Source organism: Molothrus ater, chromosome 4 (assembly GCF_012460135.2).
Source record: "Molothrus ater isolate BHLD 08-10-18 breed brown headed cowbird chromosome 4, BPBGC_Mater_1.1, whole genome shotgun sequence".
Classification (NCBI taxonomy): Eukaryota; Metazoa; Chordata; class Aves; order Passeriformes; family Icteridae; genus Molothrus; species Molothrus ater.
Window position 1 is genome coordinate 43,928,404 of NC_050481.2, and position 24,005 is coordinate 43,952,408.

At 40.2% G+C, this 24,005-nt stretch overlaps 1 protein-coding gene across 2 annotated transcripts in view; it reads left to right on the forward strand.

Annotated features, from left to right (window-relative positions):
- Positions 1 to 527: 527 nt before the first annotated feature.
- Positions 528 to 24,005, forward strand: part of SGCZ (sarcoglycan zeta) — a 405,020-nt gene continuing 381,542 nt past the window's right edge. For both annotated transcript variants that reach the window (XM_054514715.1, XM_036382601.2), the window contains exon 1: positions 528 to 1,406. In XM_054514715.1, coding sequence (XP_054370690.1) covers positions 1,368 to 1,406 — 39 coding nt within the window. In that variant the 5' untranslated portion in view covers positions 528 to 1,367. The remainder of the gene's footprint in view (positions 1,407 to 24,005) is intronic.

Genomic DNA, 24,005 nt, shown 5'->3' on the forward strand with positions numbered 1-24,005 from the left:
GGGATTAGTAAAAGTAACAACCTGAGAGAGTCTCAGACTTAATCCACGTGCTATCAGAAAGGCTGCTCCATCACAGCTGCAGCCCATCAATGATACACTCAACAGCTGCACAAAACTGCACACTACAAGCCAAAGACTAAGTTCCATACCACCTTATTAATTTAGACACACCTGCAGATATGTCTATATATATATATATATACATATATATATATATATATGCATTTTTATACGGAACGATACATGAGTATCACACAAAGCACTTACAAAACAGATATAAAGCAGTGCTGGTTTTTAAGCTGACCACTGTGTCTGCTGTTCAAACCGCCGGGGACCAGCGAGAGGAGCCCTTGGGATGGTGCGGCAGCGGCCGGGGGGGGCGGAGGGGCCGCGGGGAGCGGGGAGGGCGGCGCTGAGAGCCGGGGCTGCTCGGGGAGGAAACGCTGCTGCTCTAGAGCTGAGAAATCCCCCCGCGCCAGCCGAGAGGAGGGAAGTCAGTCACCTGGCGGTGAAGGACAGTAAAACAGGGACGGAGAGGGAAATCTCTGCCTCTCTCTCCCTTCTCTTCTGCAAGAGACCCACCTCCTGTTTTCCTCCCAACTCTTCCAGCATAACCTTCAAAGAAGACCATACCGTACAGACTTTCCTTTATTATATATATGTGTATGTGTATATATACTTACTATTATTATTACTATAGACTATCTTTAGCTGCATAACAAATTTTTAGCCTATGCAGGACTTGGGGGATTTTGTTATCTTGCCAGCGAAATTGTTCATCGCTAATGTCTTGCGCTCACAGGGTGCTAAATTAGCTACCAGACTACTCTGGTAGCATGACGGAGAAAGGCTTTTATCATAGACTGCTCTCTTCAGTTTGAACACATTTGCTTGAAATTTGCTGCATGATGCTGTCCAGGGAAGAAGGATTTTTTTCCTCGGGATACAGCGATTCGCCGGTTTCTGAGCTTATTGCAGAAGAAAAAAAATCTTTAAACTGAGTGGAATTTTTTTTTTTTGCTGTCTCCTTTCATTGCCAGAGGACGCGAATCTCTTTCACCAGGGAAGGATCACCTGTCGCTTTAATCCTTAAGGGAGTTATTTTTTAAAAAAGTGAAATATTTTATTTATTTATTTATTTATTTAAACCGGTGGAGGCGTGATCGCGGAGAATGAGACTGAGGGGAGCTACCACGGTTTGGAGGACAAGGCTGAGTTTAGGTTGGAAACTGACGGACTAGATTTCCCCCCTCCTCCCCCTTTTTTATCTCCCCCCCCACATCCCCCCGCCGCCCCCCCCCTTTGTTCCTCTTCATTTTTTGGCACAACTTCCGTAGTTTCCAGTCCGCTCCGGTCAGTTTCGCTCTATGGACAGATCAGCTAACCTGGACACGGAGGAGCTCAAGGTAGGCGACCCGCCGGGTGCCGTGGCTGTGGCCGGGGTTGGATCCCCCCTGCCCTCACGGCCGCGGGGCCCTCACGGCCGCGGGGCCCGCACGGGGCGCTGCGCGGGGCTCCCGCAGCCCGGGCGGGGGGCGCGCAGCCGGCGGGGGAAGCGCGGCAGGGCGGCTGCCCCAGCCGAGCGCGGCTTCCCTCCTGCCGGCGCGGCCCGCAGCATCGTCATGGTAGTATTAATAATAGTGGCGGTGATGATGGTAGTGCTGATGGTACTGCCCGTGTGCTCTCGGCTTTGCATGAGCACTGGGGGCAGCGCCGGGAACAGCTGGGAGGAAGCGGCAACTGACCCGCGCCTTTCCCGGCAGAAGTTGGCTCTGAAGCCATTCTGGCCGGGGCATCTCCTCTTCTTCCTCTTTCTCCTCCCCTTGCCGCCGGGAGCGACGGGGAAACCCTTCCCCACCCCTCCACCCCCCCCTCTCGGCTCGTCCCCCGCGCGGTGTCCGGTTCCCCCGGCCGAGCGAAGCTGAGGCAGCGGCAGTGGGATGCCGAGCCGGTGGGCCGCGGCCCGGGGCCGCGGGTACAATCAAACTTTGCATGAGGACGGTGCGAGCTGGGAGGCTTCGGCTCCCCCCGCGCCCCCCGGCCCAGCGCTGGCTCTCTCCCCGCTGAAGGAGCATGCCTGAGAGCGCTGAGCATGCTCCTTTGCAGAGACGGAGTCTTCCTACACCTGCTGCCAACCCCCCGGCCCTGAGCGGAATTTGGCTCAAATAATCATCATCATCTCATCATCATACTAATGATAATAATATAAATCTCTCTGTCAGTCTATACACGGTAAAGAGGGCGGCTGGTTCAGGAAGGCAGCAGAAAAGGAGCGGGCGCATGGGGCGAGCTCCGCGGAGCCGCTGAGCCGGAGTGAATCGCCGCGGTGGTGGCGGAGGGGCGGGACACACATACACCTCGCCGCGGTGGTGGCGGAGGTAGCGCCAAAGAAGAGATAAGAGGGGCAGGGGAAGGTAGGCGGCCCTCGCCGCCTCATGCATGGCCGTCCGCGGGACACCCCCTCAGGGCACCGGCTTCCCCGGGGCCGCGGAGAAGGGGTCGCCTTTGGGAAGGTAAACTGGCGAGCGCTGAAGTGCTGCTGGGGGCTCCTTTCCTTTTCCTATAAACCAGATCTGAAAGTACTGAATATTCATCCCCCCCAGCCTTGTTCGGAACTCCTACTAATCTCCCCAGGGAAAGGCACCCCAGGACTGCAGCGCTGTTTGAGTATTTGAGGTGACGGAAGCGCAGAAGAGGAAAGCCCATGAGACGATTTGCTTGGGAGTCGCTGATCCTCACAGCGCTTCCAGGGCTTCCCCGCCGCAAACGCTGCTTGCCTGGGCTGCCCGGGAGTCCTCTCCCTGCTGCCTCAGCCTTCACAGGATTCACAGGAGACCGCTGTGAATGCTGTGAAATTCACAGCTGCGTGGAAGGCAAAAGACGAGTGTTCCGATTAAGCGGGCGAAAAGTTTTATTGTACTGGATTATTTTTAAGGGGTCTTTAAAGAAAATATGTTTATGCTACATGAGGGCAGCACTTCGCGTGAATTGTCCGTAAAGCCTGAGGCAGGTCCCGCTGTGAGCAGGGCATCCAGCCTAGGCTGAAGAGCAGGGGTTTCCAGTTATCCCGTAGTTATCTGCGCTGCAATTCGCACTCGTGTTGCAGCCTGTATAGGCTGAGCGACCTTGAGCAAGTAAGCATCGGCACTCTTCCGCTCATAAGCATGAGACGAGCTTCCAGAAGGAGGCATTTCCGCAGATGTTGTTAGGGTCTGGGCAGCTCTGGGACCAGCCGCTTTGGCACGATGCACTTCGCGGCTTTCCCGGGTGTTTTATTGATGTGCGGCCGCGGAGAGAGATCCCAGGCGCCGGCAGGACGCCGCCGAGCGGGAAGCGGCCCCTGCGGCCGGCAGGGGGTGGTGCGGGCCCGGCCGCCAGCCCCGCGCCGCCGGGAGCAGCTCCCCGCCGGCAGCGATGGGCGTGCCGAGCCGCGGGGCCCCGCACCTTCCTCCGGCGAGCCGGGCTTTCCTCCCAGTGCGAGACTTCAGCCCCTCTGCCAGCGCCAGGAGTACAAAGTAGGGGACAAAGCTCTTGGGGGTCTAGGAAGTTCCTAGCTGGTGACCTTGCTGCAGTTGGGCACAGTAAAGAGCATCCTAGTGCTCCAAGTCGTGAAAGGTTTCTCATCAGTTTCTGGGTAGTTTCAGGAGGGAGGAAGCGCTCCACTCCTTTTCTCCTGGGCCGACACAGCCGCTTGCCAGGCCAAAGGGAGAGTCAGGGCACATAGATAGGAGGCAGACAGAGAGGTCCTGAGGTGCCGAGGGAACTCCTTCCCACACCACACTGCGTGGAGGGCTCGTGTCAAGAATGTCAAATATGGTAGCAGCTTGTCACAGCAGAGCTTGCCAAGAATTTTGGAAATGGGCTGGACACTCTCTTGCTACTGGATTTCCTCTGCTAAGACAAATACATGCCAATAAGACTAAAAAAATACTGACAACTTCCCTACTAATAAAAAAAATGTATTGTCTCTAAAGAAAATAGTAATAATGACACTGAAAACACATGTTATATATAAAGCTTCTATACACCTCAAATCATTCAAAATTTCTGTGTTATTTATTGCACTGATTGTAATGGATTCTGAATTGTTTATGTTGATAATGGACATTTTGAAAAGTGATTTTGTGAAAAGCTCAACAAGTATCATATGTGCAACACCTGCTGATGAAGATGGTTGTGCTTTCCCTTACGAGCCTGTGCATGAAAGCCTGAAGAAAGTCATCAGTATGGAAAACAGACTGCTCTTCCAGAGGGTTTGAGCTGTTTTGGTTTTCCTTTGATCTGTCTCATCTCTCTCAGCTGCATACAAGAACTTCCCTCTGACTTTTCAACGCACAAGCCTGTGGGGTTTTTGTTTTAAAGGAGTAGTACACAAACTAAACAATTATATCATAGTTGCATTGTAGTCTTGGGTTTAGTGTTGTGAAGGGCTTTCTGTTACCTAATGTATATGCAAGTCTTTACCTACATTTTGAACATACATGAAATGGAATGGTTGTATGAGTATTATGAATTTTATAGGACTCTCTAGTTTGTATATGCAAAAGATGATGAATTAACTTGTTTTGCATTTAGTGTATTTAAAAACTGTGTTGAGGCATGCAATTGCTTGAAATTGAACATCATTTGCAAAGAAGTGTTAGGAGCCATTTGTGTTTGCTGGACCCTGTTGACTTGTGATTTGCATTGACATTGGATGGATTATTACAGATTTTGTCCTTCACATTTGCTCGTTCATTTGACATATAATTCCTCTAATATGTATCATGACTGTTCCTCTTATGTTTGTTTAGAAACTACAATTTGTGTACAGTCTTAGAGAGAGATAGTATTCCTTGTAGTGTGTAAACCACTGATACTTCTCTGGAAGAAAGTTGCTTTGTAATTGAATGTATGGTAACAGTGAGATTATTAATATGATGGATTAAAAAACATCCTGAAAGCCATTTATTACTTGAAGGCACTGGTTCAGTGAGAATTCTTCATTACAATCCCAAAATGTTTGATTAATAGTGTGCTTAAGTGTCTTGAAATTGCCACTTTTAATATGCAAAAGAATTAAACACTTTATTTCTGGATCATCTTGTAAATATTAGCTGATTTTTTTTTTTTTTTATTTGGCTCATGAGAGAATATTTATAGTCTGTTTGCAGTTTTACATTTGCTGGTGATGTAAAACTACTGACACAACATAGCATGAAACTGGTCACGGAAGAGGTTTTTGTGACAATAGTCTTCCAATGCAATTTATGTAATTTGTAAAATATCTGATAAAGAAATTCAAACAAGGAAACCATAAAAATTTAGGCAAGGAGTACTTTTATGGTCTTAAACACGTAAATCACTTCAGTATTTAAGTTAACAGGAGAACTAATACCCTGAGGAATTCTGTAATTTTTAAAATTTATTTATGTTTTAAAAGAAGTAGCCGGAGAAGTTAATGTGCTTGGTGTGCTGTGGGAGGACTTTTGATGAGTTTAGGTAGGTAGTTTTATTTCTATTTAAAGTCAGTCACTCAATAATAGAAAGTGTAGTACTCTATAACACTCAACAGCCTCTTATGAAAGTCTGTTTCATTTATTAAAGTCTTCTGCTTGGGACATGGGCATATTAATGTGGGTATTAAGGGATTTGTCCTTTTAATACAAAACCTTCTCTCTCCTATCCTTCTTTAGTACGTCCCTCCAAGAAACCTTCATGGTTTACTAGGGTCCTTTCAGCAATACTCAATAAAGACAATTAACCTTTGCATTCACAGTCAAAGCATTCATCCTTTAAACCATTCTTCATGGAAGGTCAAGCTGAAATGGTTTTAAAGTAATATACATGCAAATTTCTTTTCTCTGTGTTCCTATTGTGGGATTTCCTCTCCATCTCTCAGTACGTATAAAGACTAGACATAGTTCAGGAAACTGGAGAGGATTCTATGCATAAAATATAGTTGTTCAGCAGATACAGAAAAAAGGTCAAGACAATGGCAGTGCTCTCACTATACACTTTAGAAATCATTTCTGTACTCTCACTGCAGAGAATCCATATAATCTGTGACCGAGCTTTTTGACATTGTACATTACAGCTTTGCTAAGCTCAACACTCTTTAAAAGGAAAGTACATCAAAATCTGAATGCTTGGGTAAAGGGAAAAAACGACTTTGTCTTCCTGTTTTTCATGGTTTTGGGAAAAATATTGTGTTTTCCTCTGCCACTGTATTTTGCACTTAAAAAAAATAGATGAAAGAGATTTACATAAAGGTTAGCAACACATTTCTTTCTTCCTGAATTGGAAGAGGTTACTGTGTGATGCTACTGTAAGTTGGGTTGTTTCTATAGGTCTGAATGTAAGATTTGAAGACAATGTATAACTCATGCTAGAGCCTTTCAAAGATAAATCTGTAATATGAAGACACATTTGTGACTCCCAGTCATGCTTTTGTACTACATTCCTTAACCTTTTGGAGGTTGATACTGTTTTCCCATCTTCCTGATAAGGCCAGTTGTAAGATTGCTTTACTTAAAGTGTTATGGCAAAAGTGTTACAAGAGACATTTCCTGTGAAATCATTTCACCTTGTGGTAATATATATAAATTTTGTAAGTCCATATCTAACATAGTTGTTCTATGTCCTCTAAAGATACAGCATTCCAAAGGACAAAGATAAGGATTCAAATAATAATAATAATACAAAAGGCACTCTGGGTTACAAATAGACACTTTTCTTACTTTGACATGGAAGTTCCCCATAGGGAAAGTACTGTCATTTTCTTCTCTCCTTCAAAGAAACCTGGAGAACACGGCTTAGAAGCTGTACTCTTTCCTTTATTTTGAAACACTTTGTACATTTAAAGAGCTTACAGAAATGTTCTTAACGCCCTGTTGTACTTTTGACTGCAGCCATGTATAATGCATTGTAAAGCCAGAATTACTTAGTCCAAGAAGGAAGACACATTTATCTACTAAGCCATCTGATCCTTTGTTAATTCTTTAGATATTACAGGTTAACTCTGATCCACAACAAAACCCTTCTTTGTGAAGAAAGATGTTGTGTGGTTGCTATCCACGAGCAATGGGTTTTGTTCCTTGTCACAGGAAGGAATGACTGTTGGCTAAGCCACAACAGTGAGACACAAAATGTGAGGCTTTATTCTCAGCAGTATTACTGCAGCTAATCACACAAGGCCAGATTTACAGAGGTACTGAGTAAGTCAAAGCAAGCTTCTGGTGTTCAGCAACTTTAATTAAAAAAAAAGTGTTCTTTCTGTACCTACTTTCTTATACCTCTAGCTAACACATTAAGGAGGATTGTGTGATATAAGCTCTGTGTATTTGCAGTTGAAAAGTAATAAATGAGGAGAGAGTATCTTTTTCTGCAATTTAAAATTAGCAGTACTTTGTTGAATCACTGCAGTTACATCAGCAGAAGCACATCAGTGATATGCCTAAAAATTGGTGCCATAAGCAGTAGAAAGCCTCAGCCATAAAAATCTGGCCTTCAGCCATATATCTCTGTTTTAGCAGTTCTGTTCAGTTCATGTGGGCAGCATGGTCTGGAATTTATAGGTTCTACCTTCCTGCTCCTACAACTGTTGAACAAATTATGTTAGTAAACAGGGGCTGCCTCTACTGAAAATCACATCCCTTCTAGTTTGTATTAAGGTAATGGTGTATGTTTAATGGCAGCACATAAATTGAAAACAGAATTAATTTGTGCTTTCTAAATGTATTCTTTGTACCATTATCAGGGTGGAGAGTACAAATTGTTGGATCAGATCCACAAAGGCATTTTTGTTATTTTTCGCTCTTCAAGGTGGGGATTGATGATACTTCAGCTTCTCAGTTGTGTAGGTCATCTTCTACACAAAATTTTTCATTAGTTATTTTGAGTGGGATTCAAGAAAGGGGCAAAACTTCCTTGCTTCCTGTTGAACACAAGCAGTGCAGTTGCCTAGGTATGCTGGGATCTGTAGTTGAGAAAGTAATGCTGTAAGCCACTGAAATTACAGAAAGCATTCTTTCCAAATGAAGTTAATTAGTATTACTGAATTTTATTATTTCTAGTTAAAGCTAGTCCACATGCACAAAGCACTCTGTAAAGCTCTGCCCTTTAACTGAAGACAAGTAAATGAACTTTGTTGAGGAAGGTTTCATGTTTGTTCAACTTAGGCTTCCATTTAACAAATTTCCAGCTATGTGAAACAAAACTAAAAGTAAAGAATCAATAGAACCTTTGCTGCCTTTATAAGCTAGTAACTTTCTGAACATAGATCAACAGATGACAAAGATTGAAAGGCAGTCTAAAACTTCATGAGCTACCTATAATAAAGGGGAAGAGAGGTAGTTGAATTAAGCCTCAGAATCTGGGTTTTACGTCACTTCCAATTTAAAGCCTTACATTGGAAAAGGTGTTAAACCTGAACTCAGAAAGGTGCTCAACTGCCACATGTCCAGCCTGCCTGCTCTGTGCTGCGGGGATCAGGGCTGGGCAGCCCCCTCTCCACTCTGTCTTTCCTGATTGCACTTGAGGTTTGAGCAAAAAACTTGGTTTGTTTGTAGGTAGCTTTGGAAGTAGTCAAGCTATTACTAGGTTCACTGTGAGAGTCCCAAGTCCTATTTGCCAGGAACATTCATTATTTCCCTTTGGAACTGCTGCAGGGAAGGTGCCTACAGAGACAGTGCAACAGAGACTCTGTGCTGTAAAGGAATCCACAAAGACCCCACTTCACGCACAGACACGAAGACCTTTTAGTTTTCCCTGGTCATGCTGCTTTGGCAGATCACACTAATAGTGCATTTGCTTGCATATTTACCATTTGGACTAAGAGGAATATTTTATGATTTTTCCTGCTTTAGTGCCATTGATATCCATCCCCCAGATAAACTGAATTCTCCTGGGGTCCCCAGTGAGGGTGCTCAAAGGTGATTTCTTTGCAAACCTGAGTTTAGCACACAAGAGTGACCCCAGTTGTTTTCACAGAGGTACCTGTATCTTCCTTTTAATGTGGATTTTTTTTTTTTTACTACTAGCTTAAACTCCATGTATCTTAAACAATAAAAAAGAGACTGTAACTCCACTCGGAGGGGTTGTTTCCATTTTGAAGAAAAGATTGAGCCAGTTTTCTGTATTTAAAGTGATTACTTGGTCATCCCAGTCCTCTGGAACTTTTAGGGATGTGAATTGCATTCCATACAGAAAATTCTGACAAGGTTCTAAGGCTTCAGGAGATACATAAGGATTCAGTCTGTGCTTTTTTTTTTTTTTTTGGTAATTTGTCTTGGCTAATTCAGGAGTTTCCCTGCTGAGCAGGCTGGCTGTTGTAAATCCCATTCACTACATAATATATGTGTGAGGAAGGAAGTTGAATAATCTATGCCTCAATAAATAGCAGAGAGAATTTCAGAATGCATTACAAACAGACTGGAAGTTTTTCCAAGAAGATTACTTAGCCTTAAAGCTGAAACTCATGGCATCATTTATTATTATAAATAGTTTGAGAATTAGCTCTGAATAAGTACAAACTAGGAGACACTCCCTATAAAAATCTATTTTTCCAAAACGACGCAAAACCTTAATCCTCTCAGAAGTTTGGAACAGTTCAGGCGAAAATACCCAAACACCGAAAACCCAAAAAAACCCACAAAAACACAAAAAAAAATCACAGAGCAAAACAAACAAAAAACCAAAAACAAAAAAACCCCCCACAAAAATTTGGATCAAGATCCATCCGTGTTTTTTTAGCTTGAGTCACCACCAACAGATGGTAAATAACTCTGTAGAAATCACTCAGCTGAGTTACTCCAGTTTATGGAGTTCCTAAGGCATTTACCCTTACTCCTAAACTCTAATACTCTTTGTCAGAACCTCAGTTCCCTCTGAAGGTTCTGGCAAGTGCCAGCACACAGGCTTGTGTGTAATTATGCATTTTGATACAGCTTGGTAATACTTGTCTTCCCTTTTATTTCTTCTGAAACAATAGGATCTAGTCTTAGCACAAGACTGCCTAGCTGTGTCAAGCTTTATAGGTTGTTGCAGAAATAGCTGGCAACAAGCTGGTATTGACTGTCACTTCCTGTAGGACTCAAGTTGACATCTACTATTTCAGATACACATCAGTTTAGAAATATTCTATGTGCCATTTCCCAATGATTCCTGCAGTTCCTGAGCAGATGTGAGATGAATGCAAAAACCGTCCATCGTATAGACTCATGTTCCCACTTAATCTTTATGCAGAGAAAATTATTCTTCTATTTCATCAATGTTTTATTAGATTTCCTGAAAAAGCTGGCAGAAAAATATAATTCTTTAGAGACTAACAAGTCACTTTGAGTGTGCTGCTTTCCCAGTACTGGCGCTGACATTGTAATTTCTGTAAGTATATCTTGTTTTCAGGAGAGTGAGTTACTATTTTTAGAGTTGATCTCATACCTTTCTTCATTTCTCCCCCAACCCACTAGGTGCAAGTGATATGTGATTGGAAAATTGTCGCAGTGAGGGAAACTTGGACACTCAACACGACTGTTTAGCAAGCTTCGTTTATTGAAGAGAGCATCAGACTTTTATGCACAAATAATAAGCTCATACATATTCTGCAAGCTAAGCAATCTATTGGCTATACTACAATATCAGCTCTTCCTCATACCTTAGGGGTTACATCTTTCTTTTCTCATGTCTCTCTCACTACTTGTTATTGTACCACAGCTATGCTCAAGGGCACAGTGTTTTGCAGGTGCAGGGACCCAGATTAGCTGCATCCTCCTGATTCTTGGTCCAGAATGTGGCCCCTGTCACGTAGCCATTCTTCCACAGAAAATGATCTGCTTGTTCAGAAGAGACCTCTCTCTGGTTAAGCTCCCTGTTTTGTTCAGTATTGTTTTAGATGAGGTGGATAGCCTTCACTGTTCATGCAAATATGTCATCTACTCAGTCTAGCAGGACCACTTGCACTATTGCTTAATGAAAATATGAGATTGCAAGTAGTCTCTGTGTCTCATGATAGAATTCCTATCATACTGCTGACAGGCATAAAACAGCCTTTGCTGAGGTCCTGTCTATCCTATTGAACTCGGACTTTTGCAAGCCTTGATCAATCGATGGATGTACCTAGTAGGCAGAAAATTGCAGCATGATGAGCAGAGCAGAGAGGGAGCACTAGGGGAGCTGTGCTGAAGCCCATCACTTGATATGTCAAGAGTTATAGATTATATTGAGTAAAATATATTTTGGGTTTGGGTGTATGCTGCTGCATCAGACTACAATGCTGTTATTTTGTAATAGACATGCAGAGCTTGCCAATGCGGTTTTAGGACAGCCAAGTAGAATGTCAGGATTTGAAGGTGAAAGGGAAGGCTGAGGGGTGCAATAACAAATGACAGCACAGTGACAGAGTGCTGAGGTGCTGACAAACTGAATCAAAAGGCCTGTGTAGCTCTCTGAACTGTTGCTGATGCTGATACCTCATGGACATATTTTAATTATTCACATACTATTATTGTATATTGAAATTTTAATTCAAAGCAGAACCTTGTGTTCTGTGCTAATATTACTATTTAGTAAGTAATTTGTCTGTGGCATATGCAACATTTGAAGCATGTGGAAAAAAATGAGTGAAATTTATTTGTTGAGGTGCCAGAAAAATCAAACTACTTACTCAGGTGCAGAGGAGGTGATTGGGCTAGAAAAATCTCAGAACCTCTGAAAGCAGATGAAATTACTGTCCCAGTAGAATGTTACCACTGAATTGATATGCAAAATGTTTTATGGTTTACTTGCAGTTGACAAGGCATCTTTGAGCATGGACTCATTTACATTTTAAATTATAGATTTTTTAAATAATTGATAACAATGCCAAAATATCCTGTAGCGTTGATACACACTTAATGCATCTTGTGACTCCTCCTGATAAAGCCAGTAGCATGAAGAAGGAAACAGGAGAGATAACAAGAAGCCAATCTACTGGAAGAAGCCAATAGCACCATGTGAGCCAAACGAAGGTGCTTTCCATTGTCCTACCAAAGTCAGTTCAACACAGTTCTGTGCTCTTCTCTGAGCCTCGTTTGACCTGCCAGCCAGTTGCCCAGATTGACTGTGCAATTTTTCTAGAAGAAATGAAGTGCCATAAATTTTAATTTTAGGGGATCCAGACACTTTCAAACAAAACCGAAAATAAAATACTGACTGAGCTGACTCAGCAGTGGTGCACAGGTACTAAGCTCTGTTGGGGGGGCTGGCAGTAGCAGCTGGTAGCTGGAGCATCTTAAGTTGGATCATCCGTCACAAAGCAGAATGGTTGTAATAGTGTTAGGTGCTCAATCTGGGTGTGATATTTTACAGACTTGTGTATGCTGAGTTGCCACTATTGATATTATTCCAAAATGAGGCCCAATAATCAAGAATCAAGAATTCCCAAGAATGTGCCCCCTCATGCCATCATGAGGGCAGATGTTTGGATCACAATACACAAAGTTCCTGCTGCTGGTGGTTATGATGGCAGTTTTATTTCTTGCTTTTATTTTATTATTTGCCTTAATTTTTTTTCTTCTGATCTTGAAAAATAAATTGTGAAAGTTCAACTATGAAAATACTGTTTTCCAAATGAGGAAGTTAAATACTTATTTCCAGTTCAAATAAACCCCACTTCCCCTTACCTTGCAATGATTTGGTGCTCACTCACACATATTTTTACCCAAGTAACATACAAGTAATTGTTTTTTACAAAATGATTATCTGAAAGATATTTAAATGTAACCTTAGAGCAGAAAACATGAAACAAGAAAACAAAGTTAAATTTTAAAACCAATCAATTTTATTCTGAACACAGCAATTGCTTCTGCTGTCAGCAGGAATAAAGTTTACTGCTGTTGGAAACTTGTAAAAAGTCAGATGTGTTCCTGTAAAATGCCTTGTCAACTGCAGGCCAACCAGACCACACATTTCAAGAACCAAACATCTCCTTATTTTAGTGTCTGTAAGGTTTGTGTTCTAAACACCTGCTTAGAAGTAGTTACAACAATGTGAATTGAACAAAGAGAAGGAAATGCTGTATTTCTAAATGACAAAGAAATCCTGCTTATTGACCTTCTGAACTGCCTCAGCCAGAATACACAGGATTCAGTTCTTTATCTCATGGGGAACCAAGGCCTGCTTATATCCAATGTTGAACTAAGATTAATATGAATGTCTTTGTAATTACTACATCTGAGTAAAACTAATCCTTATATCAATACAAGTTATATCACAATTAAATCTTAATGGCAGATACAATCCCAGCTTTTTATTGAAAAAAAAGTTCTGTGACCTTTCAAGGGAGCTGAAGACAGAAGAAGGAATAATTATTTGTCTGCTCAATTTGTTCTATTTGAATCTAGAACCAATTAAAATAATGTTTTAAAAATCTACCTTTAAAAACATACCTTTTAAAAGAAAGGTAAAATTGTAATGCATCCCTCATGCAACAGTCTGTATCCATATCAGTTTGATGGGTAGTTTGCTTCTATTGGCATCTTCTGAAAAGACAAAACCAATGAAAACCTCAAAGCTGTAAACTTTCACAGTCCAGGGCTAAGGATGAAATAGTAGTGCTGTTTACTGGGGTAAATCAGGTGTTACAAAATTTCAATACCAAAGGTTAATAATATCATCATCAGTAGTTCTTGAAAGAGACTTGGCTGCCTAAAGGCAGCCTAATTTTAAGCACTGAGACAAGTCAATCAGTATACACCTAAAAATATGCAGAGGGATGCAGTTTGCATACATTAGAAGCTAGCTTTTTCTTTCTAACCTGTGAGATCTTGAATTTTTTTGTTTGCTTCTTCAGGAATGTAGGCCCAGGTGCATTACTCTGTAGGGTATGGGTCTGCTTTTTGGTGGTTATAGGGTAGACACAGACTTTCCAGGGCAAGTGCAGGATCCTGAGAAATAGCCTTCTACTCAACATTCCGTGCTTTCTGTCCTAGTGTTAAAGCGTCTTTCTCACAAGACTGTTTGTCTGGAGATAGGGGGATGTTGATGATCTGGAAATGTAAATGTCAGCTCGGCCAATGTCCACTGACTGCCTCCTGCGAGGTTAGGAGATGGGCCCATTTCCCATATTTACATTTTGCAACATCAGTATGCTAATAGCCTGTAGCATTTCAAGTGGCTAAGGGCACAATGGAAAGCAAAATACTGACATGTCAGTAAAGCTATCTCAGTGCTTCTGGAACACTATCCTGGATCATGACTAAATGGATGTTTCTGATGTTTCTGACTCTGACCAAATGGCAACAATTTTGGCAAGGCTGTATCAAGGGCAAAAATATCTATGGAATTTAACCTTTTTTTTTTAATTAAAATATCTTTTATGAGCTCCAGGTGTGTTTTTGTGTTTCATGGTGCAGGTAGGAACCCATTTTCACTTGACACTCTTTCTTACACCTTGTGCTTTGAATATGCTCTGATTAGATTTACTATGTAAATATCAACATAGGCTAGTAGAAAAGTATCTGTTCATGATCACAAGTGTAATGAAAAAAAGTATTTCCTGGACATCTATTTTGACTGTCAACCTCAGAGAGAAAATAACTTGCCCTTTTAAGTCACATGGATGATATGATTTATGGATGATAACATAGTTACCCATTGACTCCTGGAAAGAAATACAGCAAACCTGATTTTAGATGTGATTCAGAACATAATCCCCATCAAGATTCAAAGGTCTTGAAAATAATGGGCAGGGCACCTCAGTTTTTAGTAACTGCTGTAGCCAATAATCACAGTGAGAACATTTTGATTTAATCTTTTCTCAGCCAGTATCTTCCTGAAGAGGCAGGGGGCTTGGTTACCAACCCACCTCCTGCTCTGCAGCATGCCAGGGGCAGACTGACCCATGCTCCAGGGGAGGTGTTGGAGGGCAGTCCTGGCTCTGCTGCTGCCACCTCTCCCTCTGCTGCTGTGCCAGTCTTTCTTCAGCTGCCTGTGCTAGGAGACACTTCCCTTCTACCTTGTAAAATAGCTCTGCTGAAAAGACAGTGAGATCTCAGGCCATATTAGTTTCCCTTATGACATCTGTAAAGAAAGGCAGTCCCTGTTGCTACATTTCATTTAGCTTGAGTCCCATGAAACATTTTCTTTCTCAGAAGACTAAGCTTCAGCTCAGTTTTAACTTGGAAGATCAAGCCCAGACATATATTTTACACCTCGTAAGTAGTTACAGTGGATATAAGAAAATGTAGGCTAGCTATCAAAATAAGGGGCAGTGTTACAGTTTTTGCAGCCATGTAATCAAAAATATTCTTTCCTTTTTTGCACTGAGCCACTTGCAGTCTGTAATAGACCGAAAAGAGATTTTATGTTTCCTTTTCCTTCCTCAGTTTCCAGCAAGGAAAACAAGTGCTCTGCTTCAGCAAGTGAATCCACCCATGCTTGTGATACACATAGAGGCTGTGTGTGAGAATTATACCAATAATTACTGTTTAGAAGTGCTCTGCATGCAGATGCCACAATAGGGCATTGAGAATGCATCACATGGTTATGGGAAACACAATAGGAATCTTTCTGTGAGTGAAATAATTATATTTTAACCACGCTGGAACCCGATAATCTCGCTAGCTCTAAGTCTTTATTCACATGTAAAAAGATCATTTATGCATTGTAATGCACCCTTGCTCAAATAATTGTGCTGGAATATTCTATGAAAGTTTCTGAGCAGCTCTGTAATAGCCATACTGTTGGGTGACAGCAGTATCATTAGTAACCAACATAAGTGTTTCTAACCATGTGCAAATTCATCTTTTATTCCATTGTAATTTATCACAGTGTTTTCACCTCCTATGTATTTCAAGAGAAATTATCTTCACTTGAAATGCTTCCCCAGCCCAAGCAGCTCCATGCCTAGGTTAGATGATGCTGTGTTGGTGCAGGAGAGAAGACACTGTTTGCTGTACAAGGTCCCACATTTGCAGGAGATGCTGGAAGGCTGGGTGGTCCAGAGGAGAGCCTCAGCATGGGGAGGATTGCTGCTCAAGGTCTGTTTGTCTGGACAGGCACAGTGCTGGGTAAGGCAACCACAGGCAGATCTCGAAGATCTCCTGTCCATTTGAAATACTTTTAATGAGGTCCTTTAGCAAAGGTTCTTAAAACCTTTAAGCATAAAAATCCCCTCATAAGCAGTAGCTGAATAAAAGAGAGGACATGTATTCTTCTCCAGAAATGGAAATAGATGGAAATATCCATCCAATATAATAATATTTAGGGAAATACTTATCCTGTCTTTATATGGTGTCTCCAAGTATCTTCCTACAGTGATCCCTTATTTGTCTGATCTGCTGCAGCTGTTCTTGTGGTCATAAATAAACAAACAACATGCTTCTAGTGCCTGCATGAGTATCTTGAAAGAGTAACATCATCAAAAATACCCTCCCAGTGCAAATCTAAATAAGCTTGGCTGTTTAATTTAACAAACAAACAAACAAATGAGACTTGATAGAATGCAGGGCAACTTCAGCATGTTAAAGGACTTCATTGTAGTGGAGAAGGAAATAATAATAGGTGCACAGGGCATGTGCACATCCCCATCAGGCAAACAAATATGTAAAAGGGAGCATGATCAGCTGCTGGAGTAAATTTACTAAGGAAGAGATGAATTGTCAGTCTGTTGATGTTTATAGGTTGAGACTGAGTGCCTTTCAAGATGATATGCCTAAGGCAATCATAAATTGTGCTTTAGTCTAATTTATGTTACCAGTTTAATGTGAGTAAATAAGGTAAATGGGTGAAATAAACCTGTGACATTGAGAATACTCCAATTGTTTCTTAAGAAATTAAATATCTGGAAAAATGGAGTAGTCTCAAAGTCTCTGGCTAAATCATTAACAAAATGAAGCAATGTTTGCGAGTGCCATAAACACATTTTCAGATGGTCTACAGAGTTTTTAGTATGTACATGCAGAGATTAATTTTCTCACTTTTCATTTTGACCTAGGTTTTGTGGAAAATATATACTTAATTTCTGAAGGTAGTGTAGCCATGCCAAAATGAGTTGCATGTATGTGCTGCTGCACCTTTGAGAGGTGAATAAGTATAGTATCCAAATGATAGTCATGGCTTGAATTTGATTGCATTTGTTCTGAGGATCAACTTCTTCCTAACTTTTTCAGAAGAATTTTAGCTGTACAAAGATGTAAAAAATAGATTTGTAGGATATTACCTAGTCAAAAAGGCTTAGCATCATCTTTTGTGTGGAAAATCAACGCTCCTGTCCTTCTAGAATCTACTAGAAAGTGTTTTCAAATGGTAATAGTATTCTAGGTAGAAATCCAGAGCATTATATTTGCTGCCTGAAACTATAATATAGGAGTTGCAATATATTCCCTAATTAAAAATATCCTGCTCAGTAGTGATTTTATTATTCATTTATTATCTGGATCATTGAACTAATCTGAAGAAAAACAGCATTCTCAGGGACACAAGTGAAGAGGTTCCCTTTCTGTTTTTCCAGCAAAAGGGACAATATTTTTTGCTTGAAAAATTACTTCTCAGAACTTGCTACACAATTATTCTTACACTTCATATAAATAAATGTTATATTTCTTGTCTGAAGGAACATTCAGGATTACTTTTGTGACATTTATATTTTGTGGTATATGGGTAATACTTCATAAATGTAAATAAATAGGAGATTGAGAAGCAAAAAGAAATAGGAGATTGGAAAATAATCTATAAAATTTAACAATCCTTAACTGTGAGGCTAAAGCTAATTTTCAATCATTTAGAAGAAATTGAAAGACATAAATCCTAAAAATCAGAATCAGTTGCTCTCCAGTTATTTTCTTGTTGCACCAAGCTTACAAGTATAGGCTTTTAGCTCACATATATTGTAATTTTTTGTCCATGTCAGTGACAAGTGGAGTCAAGCTGTTGCAGATTCAGGCTGCAGAGATTTGGCTGTGAAGCAGTTGACCCAGGTGGAGTCTGCAGGTCCCCACTTCAGTCCCAAAGTCATAAACAGACACAATCTTCTAAATAACAGAATACACTGGTGAATACTATACAGTATAGAATAGATGGTGTTTGAAATCCACTGTATACTTTGTAACCATTTGTCCTGATTTTCATTTGTGTTATGTATGATGCATGATGTTGGTCAGTTTTTTCCTAGAGCATCTACGCCTACCAATGCTACTGCTTCTGCTCTTCTGAACTTTCAGATGCTATCTATATTTCAATAACACTAAGCTAGAAAGAACAAAGTGTTTTTTCTTCTAAATTTTATTAGACCTGCTTTACATTTTTCAGACTTCAACCTGATCATGGGTTTTGGATTTTTGTGGCTTTTTAACTACACATCTTTTAAATCTTTCCCATCTCTGCTCTCCAAAACCTTGAAATCAAGAAGGAGAAAATCACTTTACTGTAAAACATGCAGTCAATTTTTAGTTTCTTAGCAAATCTGTACAGAGTAGCACTAGAGATTCAGGAGAAATAGTTTGGAAAACTAAAGCCTGAACCCTAGAACTGAGCAATGCTGCAGTGATAACTGAGTGATCACTTTTCTTTTTTTAGATTTCCAGATGCTGAAGCTTCTTTACTGGAATTAAAATAAAATATCAAGCATGTATATGTTGTCAGACCTCTTTATTTTGGAAAATTATATTATTTGTATTGCAAAAATTTCTGCTCAGTTAATTTTACTATTTGTTTTTGTTGTACCATACATGTTTTTTGCTTTATACTACTGCTTCATTGGTCTATACTACAAAAACAAATATCCTTTTTTTATAATATAACCAAATTTTTAATGATGTGCATGTAGCTGAGTTCTTACTTTAATTTTGTCTATCTGAAACTAATTCATGTTCCAAACTAATTCTTCCAGAGTGTTTAACTCATGGCATGGCATTTTATTCAACAAATGCAGCATAAAATGTAAGGATTTTGTAGACAAAGCTCAAAGGTGGAAATCAGTGTTCCACTCTGCTGACAAAACTTCCTTATTTATCTTAAAATTGTGAGCTGTTATACTTCAATAATTCTCTTTTGCGCCACAGCATAAATCTAGAATATTACACAGCATTTCTAAATTTTCTATTGAACACAACACAGAAATTACATTGCCTTTTGATTTGCTGAGTGCTGTCTCACAAAGAAGGAATATGATAGAGAGAGATCATCTCCTGGAGCCCAGTGTATGGTTATGGCCTCTAAGCACTTCCGTTTTTCTCAGCTTGAGTTTGCTAATGCACATGGATTCATATTGATGTTCAATAATTCATATTGATTGGTGTTCACATATCATCACTTTGCCATTAGGAATCCATTGCTCCATTCAAGCACAGTTTTAGGAAGATTATCTCACCATACTTTCAGTTGGTACAGAGTACTTTTTCTTTCCTTGGATAAAAAAAGTAAGCCCGTGCAATACTGGAATAGAAATGCTGGTTGTAAAAGGTTACACAGACATGTGTAACAAAACTTTTTACAGTTTGTGCACTAATAAAATTAAATAAGAAACTTATGTATATATATCTCTTAAATCCATTACTACATACAGCTTTACCCTCAGAGAAAACCAGATTAAGCCATTTACTGTTCTCTAACAATAGGTCATAAACAGCAATTTTTTCCTTTCATGATAAAGCAACTTAATCCATTAATCCTTATGAAAAATGTAAATGTTTATATTAGTCAATTAGAACAAGGCTTTGTTGTGCTCTTGTTCTCATTCTCTTTCAATATATACCTGATTTATTATTCAATAAATTTTTTTTCTTTTACATTTTTTCTTTCTACACTATAACTTTGCTGCTTGAAAATCCAGATGTATGTTCTAATTGATACTAGGAAAAAACAAGTTTTATTTTAGCTGTAAATTTTAAACAAGTGTTATTACTTTCAAATCTGGATTTCTGTCTATTTTGGATTTTTCTAATGGAACAGCTAATAGTTAGTGATCAAAGGTTTGATGTTGTTCCTTACCCTAGCTGCCAAAACACACAAAATAATTGCAATGTCACCTTCATTAAGCTCCCCAAAATGCAAAACTGTGATGGAAACCAAAATCTTGGTGTGGTGAGGTGAAAAATTCTTGTAGAATTCTAATTAAACAAAGGAAAGCCAGGGAGAATCATCTTAAAATGGTTTAAGATGATGTATTCTTTTATATCAAGCGAAAATGGAGGGAGGATGTCTGCAAGTACTTTGGAGGAGATGTTTAAGATCTAAAACAATCTTGTTAATCGGTATTTTGGTCTGTAAAGCAGGATGCAGTTCAAGCAGGACAAATGGACATTATTGCACTTCAGTAAAAATAATCAGCTGAGGAATGAAAGATAGAAACTGCCTAGCAAGCCAAAAAGTGAAAAAAAATTTGAGATGTTTTATTGAAGGTAACACCAGTTGTCAAATTTATATTGTTGTAAGAGGAAAAAAACCCAACCAAACCCAGCACCTGGTATCCTGGTTTGGTTATTGCACTTCAAATAAAACACTGGCCAGCTGAAGAGATTGCAGAGAAAAGCTTGGTGAATGATCATGTCCAGAAAACATGACCCGAGGAGGAAGGAAATAATCTGCTTCCTTCATCCAGTGATGTGAAGGAATGAACTAACAGTGGAACAAGGGATTTACAGACATTAAGACATATTTTCAAAGATCTGGGGCAGAGTGAAGACAGCTGTTGTGGAGTATTCAACAACAGATATTTTTACTGAATGGCCTACACAAAAGCCTGTGAGGGTGGTTTTGTCACAGTTGATTCTGACTTAGGAGGAAGAAACAGAGAGAGATTTTAGGAGATATATTTCCAGTTTGATTTTGTGTGGTTAGTAAATTGGGTATTCCAGCATGGAGTTACATAAAAGAAAGAGTAATCTTAAAAAAAAAGAAAAAAAAAAAAAAAGAAAAGAAAATCTGCTACTTTGAATTATTTACATGTTTTTAAATTTAGGATTTTTTTTATTTTTTTTTTTTTTTTACTTATGACCCTCCTTGAATAGCTTCACTTCACTTTTCATACAGTCTAATTCAGCTTATGCTTTGCCAGTCAAACTGACATAAAAAGTTATTGCACGTTTTTCCTACACATTCCCTTCTGCATGATAGGAACTAACCAAAGAAATCTATAAAATATTATTTTATCTTTCCCTGAGTCTCTGCTTAAAACTTAACCAGGCTCTGAAACTTACCCAGTCTTCGGTAAGTTACATCCTTGAATCTTGTTAGAAAAATTATTTTGTTGTTTCCACAGAGAGAACCCTTCTCCCCGTCCCTTGCCCTTTCTGCATTTATTACTTGCAGTGCAACAGTGTGTCTTTAGATGCATCAAGAATCTGAAAAATCTCTCAAAGTTCTCTCTCAGGCCAAATGCCAATGTTCCAGCAGGAATGCCCACTAGCTTTTATCAATATTGCCATAAAATCCAAGTCTCAGCTTACTTGAGTTTGTGTCTGTCAGCTGATTTATGTTTCTAGTCAAAATGTATTGAAAGCATAAAATGAAGCTGAATGGCCTTCAAAAAAAGTGGCATAAAATTGAAATGCTGAACATAGGAAAAAGCTTTTAATCTTAGTCTCTTTCAGACTGCATTATTTCTACATTTAATTCTTCATTGGCCATGTTTTTAACCCTATTAGGCTTTTTTGCCACTTTAGAAAGAAAACGGTTTCCTTTGCCATTTCCTTTGCAAGATTACTTTGGGAAATTAAATTTTCATATACTTTACTACAATTAACTCAAATAGTTCTTAGATTTTAGATTGCCTATTATTTTCTGTTGGGAAAATTCTAGAGAAATGAAACCAATGAAAGGAATTTCCATTTGTCAACCTTTCTGATTCAGTACTGGCATCTAAATAACCCTCTCTGGTTCTTTACCTTACTCTGTTCTAACAAGGTCATTGTAGTTCTTTCCTTACACTGCACCCCAAAATCTTTGAAACAGGAATTGCAGCCCAGTTCTGTGCCTGCCATTCAAAGTCAAACCCATGTCACATTTTCCCTATTTTGTACACCATTTCTGTCCCCATGTGCTCAGGCAGGAAAGGAGGTCCTAGAACTAAGTCCAAAAACTGCCTTTCATGCATCTCAGCATCTTCCCTGCTTGCTCTTCACATATTTTGTCCCAGGTACAACTTCTACTCAACTATGATAAATCTCTAGGCAGAGGAAATACACTTACCCAGTAAGCCTATATAGAAACTATACATGAGTTTTAGAAGCACATTTCTGGAAGAAAAGGTGGAGTAATGAAAAAATGGGTCACAGGGTTGCTGATGCAGAGTAGGACTTCTGTGTTATATCACACACGCTTAATGTCTTTAGCAACAAAAGCAAAAATGTTTTGCTTCCCAAGGCAGTGGAAGCATAGTATCAAGGAAAGAAAGGGAGAGGAAACTTTTTGTAACACAGTTCCTTTTTTATGGACGTCATGAACAAAAATATTCCACAAAACTGAATTTCTCATTCATGGCCTCTGTTTTCCACAGATGGATGAAAAGTGGATAATTATAAGTGAGGAAGACAGAAGGCCTGGTGCTGTAAGAACCATTGCTGTGAGTCATGAGCCTGGAGCACATTTCTTTATGACAACTTTGTATATCTTACTCTGTCCATGAGGTTATTATTCCACAGTAGCTATCAGCAGCGCATTGGGTCAGTGGTGTTCCAAATATATTCTTTTCTCGTACAGAAGAAGATGATGTCTTCACGGACATACCTTTCTTTGACTTTGGAGACTGCTTTAACTGATAATAAATATTGAACTTCTATTTCAGACATACAGAAAGAATAAGAGATTGGAGAATATTTCTGATATAGCATCAAGCTTTACTTACTCAGTTCCTTCTGCAAAGGGGAACTAATCAGCAGGCCCATTATCACAAACAATCTTTCCCCTTTCACTACCTAAGTGTAATTTGCCAGCTGGTTGAAAACTTGATCATCTGTTAGAAATTTATTTGGTTTTATGTTGTTGGACTTTTTGAAACATTTTTTTTAAACAGACTGATATATTTCTTTCCACAGTCACAAATATTGAACTAGATTTCTGGGGCACCTACCCAAGTTCAAAAAATACCCAATTCCCAGCCTATAAAAATATTTTTCTCCTCTACTGGGAAAGAACCTACTGTAGAGGGATACAATATAAGAAAATAAAGGTAGTATAGAAATTAATCTTACCCCATTAAGGAGTTGCAGCTGAGCCAATTATTAGAGATTGGGAGCAGGCCTGATTTTAACAGGCCACACCTGTAGCCAATGAGAGGCGTGTTAAAAAAAGAGTGGATTGGTTGGTTGAGGGGACTGGAGTCAGTTGGCTGCTGTGAGGACAAGGAACAGTCAGTGCCTAGAGAAGCTGCCTACAATAAACATCAAGGAGGTATGAAACTCTAGCAATATGGAACACTTGCAATATAATGACATTAGAACTCTTGTAATATAATGACAACAAGCTACTGCTCTTGGTTTATAATCTCTTTATAATTTTATCTCTAAGCTTGTCTGAGTCAAAAGTATCACCCTGGTTCCTGGCCCCATGTATTGGTATGGTGTGGCAAGGCTTTGGTAGCATGGGATCTGCAGGAGTGGCTTCTTTGAGAAGCTGGTGGAAACTTCCTCTGCATCAGATGGAGCCAATTGCAGCTGGCTCCAAGATGGCCCCACTGCTGGCCAAGGCCAAGATAAGCGGTCACAGCTGTAGCACCTCTGGGATAATGGATTTAAGAAGGGGGGAAAGCTGTGCAACAGCAATAGGAGGCAGAGAGAGGAGTGAGAATATGGGACAGCAGCAGCTCTGCAGACAGCAGGGTTAGTGCAGGAGAGGGAGAAGGTGCTGCAGGAGCAGAGGTTCCCCTGCAGCTATGGTGCAGACCATAGTGAGGCAGCTGTCTCACCATGGAGGGCCACAGTGGAGCAGAGACCCATGGGCAGCCCATGGAGGAGCCCAGCTGGAGCATGTGATTGCCTGGAGGAGGCTGTGAGCCCTTGGAAGGCCTGTGCAGGAGCAGGTTTGCTGTCAGGACTTGAGACCTCAGGGAGGGC